Consider the following 7,973-nt stretch of genomic DNA (forward strand, 5'->3'; position numbering starts at 1 on the left):
CCCAAAAAGAGGAAGTGGCGGGGTCTCAGTTCCGCTCCCCAGGATAGGAAATACCCTCCATTCTCCCAGCCTAGGGCAGCTGTCCCTGTCTCCCTACCTGCAGCCATCAAACCTGGGGCCAAGACCACCTGGGCCCTGGACCCTAGTCTTTGAGGTTTCCCCAGGTCACTGAGTTCTGAGCGCTTTCAGGGGTTAGGGAGGCCCTGCCAGGGCTGCGGACCCAGGATCCGCACTGAGCAGGGCTCAGCTGAGTGTTTACTGAGACTGGACACCCCCTTGGGTTAAGCAATGGGGCTCAGCCCTCAGAACTGAAATGCAAGGAGGAAGGACACCACGTCAGCCCGTAGCCCCTCCCCGCACCTCTCCCAATGGGCCTTCAAGGAAGGGAGGGGTCCAGAGTCTAGGGGGCCCCTCCCCACATCCACCTGTCCAGGAATAGAGGAACTGGGGCCCAGCCGAAGACCTCCAAAGGCAGAGACTTGGCTTATTAAGTCTCAACCTGGCTCTGTCGGGAGACTGGCCCCCAGGCCCTGGTGAGTCAGTCTGTTAGAATCCAAAGCAAGAAAGAAACCAGGCTTCAGAAAAGAGAGGACAGGAGGACAAAAGTGACTTTTCTCCTCACCTATTACGGTCCTGGGCCTCTGTTTATTATTGGCCTTGTTCTGAGACATCGTCAGGGAGACCAGTGGCTGGTAGCTCTAACTGCTGTTTTCAGCAGTGGCAGGGCCCCCATTAGACCCTGCTCCATCCACAGCTGCCCCAGGAATTCAGTCCCTCTGGACAGAACAACGCTGCATAAAGTACCTACTAAACTGACATCCCAGGGCTTCCCAGGTGGCGCTAGTGGTAAAGAACCCGTCTGCCAATGCAGAAGACGCAGGTTCCATCCCTTGGTTGGAAAGACCCCCTGGAGAAGGAAACACCAACCTACTCCAATACTCTTGCCTGGAGAATCCCATGGACAGGAGCCTGGCAGGCTACAGTCCATGGATCACACAGAGTCAGACCCGACTGAAGCAGCTTAGCATGCAAGCTGACATCCCAGTTTGGGCCCCACCTCAGGTCCGGTAGGGTATAGACTGGAGGAAGGAGTAATGACTCATGAACAAACTGTTCTCCTGTCCACTAAGCTATACTTGGTTGTTGATTTCCCATGTGCATTATCTGGTTTATTTCAGGCTAATCTAGGTTCCTCTTCCCCCATTCTCACCATTTCAGGCCTTGCACAGGAAATGGAGTAAATGGGAGAGACAGCTATCTACACCAGGCCCTCCCCATCACAGGAACCTAAATATAAGAATTTGTTTCCAGACTGTTCTCAGCACTGCCCTCAGAATTGTCTGAGAGGCACAGAGGCTGGTCAGTAGCAAGGGAAACAGACACAGGTGGTGGACAGATGTGTGGGAGGGCATGAGGGGTTGGGGAGTGAGGTGGGGAGACTTGCAGAAAGTGCCAGAACCAAGGGCAGAGGGGGGCAGGGCAGAGTCAAGGCCTAAGCTCAGTATACAGCTCTCAGGATAAGTTCACTTCTGGTAGGAAGGTTTAAAAGCATCTGGAATGACCCTTCCTCCCACATGACTTTGCCTATGGAGGATATGACAGGTTTTCTGGCCCCGGTGTCAGTCCCCCAGGGGAAGTGGCTGGGGATGCCCAATGGAGAGCTCCCCTCCGGAATCTCCAAGCCCCACCCACGCCGCCCAGCTGGGAGGGCTCTGCTCTCCAGGGCACCTGGAACCTGTGGGCACAGGCTCAGCCGCCCCCAGGAACCAGCCCCTCCTCCTCAGGAAATGGCCGTCTCTTGGTTTCTGTGAGAAAGCCTCTGTGACTTCACAGACTCTGTTCCCAGAGGTCTGACTCTCTCGGGGACTCTCATGCTGCAGGCTGGGGTGTCCCAAGAGAAGACTCCTCAATGTTCACAAGAGGGGCTAGGCCAGGCATTGAAGACCCAGGAGTTGAAGGCAGGGGAGCCCAAAAGGGGTGGATTCTGAGCCAGGAGCCTCCTCCTGCAGAAAAAGATAAAGGGACATGAAAAAGAAATGAGTCTTTGAAAGGATTCCTCTAAACCAGGGCTCCTCAGCTTCTGGGACCTAAAGCCTGATGATCTGAGGTGGAACTGATGTACTAATCGTAGAGAAAAATTGCACAATAAATGTAATATGCTTGAATCATCTCGAAACCATCTCCCATGCCCATCTCCGGAAAAATCATCTTCCACGAAACTGGTCCCTGATGTCAGAAAGATTGGGGACTGCTGCTCTGAACCATCACATCTGGGCAGAGGGAGAAACATATAGAGGAGCTGAGTGTGGGGTCCTATGTGGAGATGAGAGAGAAGCCAAACTGAGGGTCCGTGAGGGACTGCTGGAAGGAGAAAGGGTTTCGATGGGAGACAGCAACTGTGATGTGAAGAGGGACGGGCTTGAAGGCAGGCAAGGAAAAGTGTGACCATGAGGTGTGCCAGCCAGGAAGCAAGGACAGCTCCTGGGCTTAGAAAGTTCAACAAGTTCAGAAGTTCTACAGCGATGCTTCTTGGAAAGCGTGGCCGTCTGGAGCCTGCATCTCAGAGCAAAGATAGAAAGCCCCATTCTAAAAACTTTGATCTGATTAGAAAGGAAAGGAAGGCATGGATCAGGTGGACAACAGTGAAAGGAGCGACCCAGTGCTAGCAGGAGGCAGGGACAGCACGATCCCAGGTCTTTGCTCTCAGGACCATCTCCTATAGCACCCGCTCCCTGGAGGATGAACCACATCGTCTGTGGGTTCCAAGCCATCTTTGGTGCTAGGCTTGGGTGCCTGAACCACCTGAGGACCACACTGGGACATCAGGTTCACTCAGGAGCTCACCAGTGTTCCACTCACCTCTCTGGGGCTCCAGAAAGTTGACACTCCCCTCATCAGACCAGCCTGTCTGAGAACTTCATGTAGCCTCCATCTGAACTGCTAATGTGGCCACTGATGGTGAAGGGAGGACCCATCTCCAGATCCTTCAGGTTCCTGAGAAAGACCATCCAATCAAGTTACGGGGGCTGAGAACCTGGCCTCTCTCTGGGACCAGAGCATGGGAAAAACTTCCAGCCATGACTCACTGACTTATTTTCCAGAATGAGAGTTACCCAACCCTTGGGCCAGATGAGAAGCAAGCCTGCTGTGTGGCAGAGACCAGATGAGACAACTTATCACAGGAGGACTTTCTGAATCTTCCTGCAATAACTCAGGACACTCCCTGAATCTCTGATTGTTTTCATTTGCTCCCCTCTTTGGACAGCATGTTATGTCTGAGATTATATCTGTAACCAGGCAGGTGTCCACCACAGGCAGCTTAAAGACAGATACTATGCCAAGTTATCTTGGTACCCTTAGAAACTAAGGCCACAATACTTACTGCAGTAGAATCTTTACTGAATAAATGATGGGTGAGTAAATATATGAATGGCCACCCAGGGGTGAATGCTAAGTAGATCACTGTCATTAGAATCTTCCATGTTCTGTCTGTGTTAAAGTTTCCTTTCGTGGAACTTTCTACATGGACCCTGCTCCACCCTTTTCTCTTGCTTGCTCAGAGACATGGGGAGGAGACAGGGAAGGGAAGTAATAAGTTTGAGCTCCATCTTTGATTCTTTCTCAAGCATACATAGCCCCCACCCCCATCCCACCCCGATCTGTCCTGAATCTACTCACCGGATTTGGTACAAGTTGAAGACAAAATTAGGCCCTAGAAAGACAAACAGAAAAGAAAGGGTTTGTACCTCCAGGGAGAGTGACCCACCACTCTTCTGGGATCATATGTTCCACCCTCATGCCTGTCTGGGAGGTGTGGGTGGCTAGGCTGGGCCTCAGAATGTCATGGGAGGTTCCCAGCCTCCTTCGGTGTCTTCTTTCTGCTCCAAACTCATGGGTACATTCCCTTCTTTCTAGACAGAAACACCAGCTCTTTGAGGATAGATCCTGCCACTGGGGATCTCTCCATCAAGGGCACTAATGACTCTGGGAAGGAGGCTGGAATCCAGACTCCACCACTTTCCAACTCTGACTCTAGCCTCATATCTTCTGTAAACACACACACACACACACACAGACTAAAAATTTCATCTTCACATGGAATTTTTTTTTTAATCATATTAGGCACAAGCACATTGGCACATAGTAGGTGCTCAACAAACATCCGTGGAAGCTGTTGAATTTAACTGCAGATCCAGGAAATGTTCTCTGCTTCTTGGGACTCTAGTGCATGCTAGGTGACTTCAATCGTGTCTGACTCTTTTCGACCCTATGGACTGTAGCCCACCAGGCTCCTCTGTCCACAGGATTCTCCAGGCAAGAATCCTGGAGTTGGTCACCATGCCCTCCTCCAGGGATCTTCCCGACCCAGGGATGGAACCCACGTCTCTTATGTCTCCTGCATTGGTAGGTAGGTTCTTTACCGCTAGCACCACCTGGTAAGCCCCCAGGACTCTAGTACGCCCTCCCAGCTCTCCCGGGTCCTGTGGGAAATGAAGATGTGAATCAGAGTTGGGGGCACCCCCAGCAAATTCCAGGAGATGCCCAGTGGGGCTGAAGCATCAGCAAGCTCAGGAGAAGGCCCTGAGATACACAGGCAGGAGAAGAGGGGACAAGGAGCCAGGTGTAGAAGAGACATCTGGAGCTTGGCTAGTCTAGCCCATCACACTTGGCTTTGGGGCCCACAGAGGCCTGGGAGATGGACTCCTGTGAGTTCTGAGGGAGGAGGAAGCTGACTGCTTGCTGGGTATGGGAAGAGCCCCCCATTCAATAAAGGCTCCAGTACCCTACCCCCGCCGCCTCAGGGGCTCAGCCACCCCACCCAAGTCCTCGACCACTGCTGCCACCACAGGAAATATTTTTGCATGACATCATTCTAAAGAGTTTGCTGCCCCATCTGGCCTGGCCAAACACCACGGAAGAGGAGGGGCTGGGCTGAGCTGGGGTGGCAAGGTCCGGCGCGCACTCACCCTCCCAGCAGTACCCACGCTGGTACCACTTGGCCAGGCTGTAGCCCAGGATGGACACGAGCAGCAGCGACAGCCCCACGCAGAGGATCAGGCCCAAGGTGCTGATGGAGTCGTCACCTGCAGAGACACACAGCCTTCACCCAGCTGCCCAGAGCCCTCTCACAGCCCTGGACTCAACCGACTGCACCCTGTTCCAAGTTTCCTCTCCTCCCACCTCACTGCCATCAAAATGACTGTCCCCTATGAATCTGGATCTTGGGAACTTCCCTGGTGGTCCAGTGGTTAGGACATTGCCTTCCAATGCAGGGATGTGGGTTCGATCCCTGGTTAGGGAGCTAAGATTCCCATGCGACTCATGGCCAGAAAACGAGAACATAAACAAATGAAGCAATATTCTAACAATTTCAATGAAGACTGTAAAAAATGGTCTGCTGCTGCTGCTAAGTCGCTGCAGTCGTGTCTGACTCTGTGCGACCCCATAGACGGCAACCCACCAGGGTCCCCCATCCCTGGGATTCTCTAGGCAAGAATACTGGAGTGGGTTGCCATTTCCTTCTCCAATGCATGAAAGTGAAAAGTCAAAGTAAAGTCGCTCAGTCGTGTCCGAAAAAAATGGTCTACATCCAAAAAATCTTCAAAAAAGGGGGAAAAAAACAGTGCTGCTTTGCACATTGAGGTGCCTGTATCTTTAAAAAAAAAAAAAAGACTCTGGATCTGGGCTAGCTGGTTCAGCTCAGCTATACTAAGATGTCAATGGCTGATATTTGTTTTTGTTTTTGTTTTTTAAGAGTTAGCTTGTTGTTCCAAAGTAGCAGTCCTCTGACAGTAGAGACAATTTGGAGCTGGGACACCTTCCCGAAGCTGCAGCTTTCTACTTGTTGATAAAGACACTACTCTTTGGGGAGGAGCCCAGGACATCTCTGCAGGAAGCAGCAAAGGCAGCCTGAATGCCCCCAAGAGCAAAGACGCACAGATCCTCAGTCCTTTCCCCACAAAACCTTCATGTGTGGTAGCAGGGTGTTAACCCCCTGGGTTCTATTTGCTGCTTATACTTATCACTTCTTCCCTTTTTGTGGTATGAGCTCTCAGCTAAATTTATATTTTATTTGTAAAGCCACACCAAGAAAAAGAGACAAAGAGAAGGAAGAAGAGAGAGAGATTGGAAACCTACTGAAGCAGAAGCAAAGTAGGAAGCCAAATTTGCAGAGAGAGGCTGACCTTGGGGACAAACGGGGATGATTCAGCCCTTCCCAGGGCACGGCAGGAAGAGGAGGGACAGCGCACTCTTGCTGGGTGAGGGGCCGGGAGTGTAGAAGAATGGAGTAATTCCCCATCTACAGGGCCTGGTATCCTCAGGCTCTAGAGGTGTTGCCATGAGGCCAGGAGGTACAGCCTTTGGTGTACACCAGGCTTGCGTCTGAAGCCCACACCCATCGTTTGTAAAATGTGGGACCTGAGGAAATCCCTCTCCCTCACTAGACTTCAATTTGCTCTTATGAAAAATTACTATAATAATCAATACACATGGAGTTGTGGTGGTGATTAATGGAGATGCTGTATACAGAGCACTTGGGAGTGGACCTGACATACAGGAAGTGCTCAGTCAAGGTTGTGTGTGCACGCCCAGTCGTGTCTGACTCTGACCTCCTGGACTATAGCCCACCAGACTCCTCTGTCCAAGGAATTTTCCAGGCAAGAATACTGGAGTAGGTTGCCAGATCCTTTTCCAGGGGATCTTTCTAACACAGGGATCAAACTCAGGTCTCTTACGTCTTCTGCACTGGCAGGCGGATTCCTTACCACTAGCGCCACCATCATTATTATTGTCGTCATTATTATCATCAAGCGATGAGACTGTTCTCTTTTTTTCTAAATTTTATTTTTATTTATTTTTTAATGCCAAAACATTTTGTACTGAGGTGCAGCCAATTAACAATGTTGTGATAGTTTCAGGTGAACAGTGAAGGGACTCAGCCATGCATCTAATGTATTCATTCTCCCCCAAACACCCTTCCCATCGAGGCTGGCCCGTAACATTGAGCAGAGTTCCATGTGTTGTACGATAAGTTTCTGTTGGTTATCCATTTAAAATACAGCAGTGTGTACATGTTCTTCCCAAAGTCCTTAACTATCCCTTCACCCTCGCCCAGCAACCATGAATTCATTTTCTAAGTCTGTGAGTCTCTTTCTGTTTTGTAAGTAAGTTCATTTCTTTTTAGATTCCACATATGAGGGATGTCATATAATATTTCTCCTTCTCTGACTTACTTCACTCAGTATGACACTCTCTAGGTCCATCCATGTGGCTGCAAATAACCTTATTTCATTCTTTTAATGGTTGAGTAATATTCCACTGTGTATATATACCACATCTTCTATAAATATTTCATAATTTCCCCCACCCAAGCCTTTCCCTCTCACTTTCCCTCTCCCATGCCCCTGACCCTTCTTCCATTACAGCAACCAAGTTATCCTCTGAGAGAGTTTGACAGCCAAATGCAGAAAGATAGTGTCTCTCCTCCTATTTTTAGATTCCAAAAGCCCAGGCCCTTAGAAAAATGGGAAGGATTCACAATACAAATGAGAGATGAACAGAAGCAAGATTAGCATTCCTGTTATACTAGGGAAAAATTTCCATTCTGGGGGAGGAGAAGAGAGAAAGTGAAGTAAGGTGAGACATGGGGGGTGAGGGTGGGGAGCATTGAAAAGATGTCGGCGGACTCTACATAGACAAAGTCCTTATTCTCTGAACTGAAGTGGAGCCCAGGGAGGCAACAGAATTCTTAGATAGAGCTGTGGGATCTGAGAGCTGGGCTGAGTCCCAGAAAGACAGCAAGAGCCCAGTGAGGAGAGTGCCAGCAAGCTCCTGGGAGACGGAGCCTTGGGCAGCCTTGAAGAGTTGCTGTGCCCTTTTATTCTATTGTTCAGTTGCTCAGTTGTGTCTGACTCTTTGCAACCCCATGGACGGCAGCAACCAGGCTTCTCTGTCCTCCATTATCTCTCAGA

The 7,973-nt window shown here is 50.3% G+C and overlaps 1 protein-coding gene across 1 annotated transcript; it reads right to left on the bottom strand.

Annotated features, from left to right (window-relative positions):
• Positions 1-625: 625 nt before the first annotated feature.
• Positions 626-6,401, bottom strand: SMIM35 (small integral membrane protein 35). The gene is made up of 5 exons (XM_069553289.1): positions 6,383-6,401; positions 4,968-5,084; positions 3,679-3,712; positions 2,860-2,994; positions 626-2,003 (listed from the first exon to the last, which is right to left on the bottom strand). The coding sequence occupies exons 1-4, from the start codon at positions 6,399-6,401 to the stop codon at positions 2,895-2,897; spliced, it is 270 nt and encodes an 89-aa protein (XP_069409390.1). The 3' UTR covers positions 626-2,003; positions 2,860-2,894.
• Positions 6,402-7,973: the final 1,572 nt, after the last annotated feature.

This window comes from Ovis canadensis, chromosome 15 (genome assembly GCF_042477335.2).
Source record: "Ovis canadensis isolate MfBH-ARS-UI-01 breed Bighorn chromosome 15, ARS-UI_OviCan_v2, whole genome shotgun sequence".
Taxonomy (NCBI): domain Eukaryota; kingdom Metazoa; phylum Chordata; class Mammalia; order Artiodactyla; family Bovidae; genus Ovis; species Ovis canadensis.

What these genes read in the sequence shown, in the direction of transcription:
- SMIM35 (XM_069553289.1), bottom strand. An exon ending in GCGTGGGTACTGCTGGGAGG is followed by an intron (nt 3,713 to 4,967) that starts GTGAGTGCGCGC and finishes TTGTCTTTCTAG; the next exon opens with GGCCTAATTTTGTCTTCAAC. An exon ending in TTCAACTTGTACCAAATCCG is followed by an intron (nt 2,995 to 3,678) that starts GTGAGTAGATTC and finishes GGTCTTTCTCAG; the next exon opens with GAACCTGAAGGATCTGGAGA.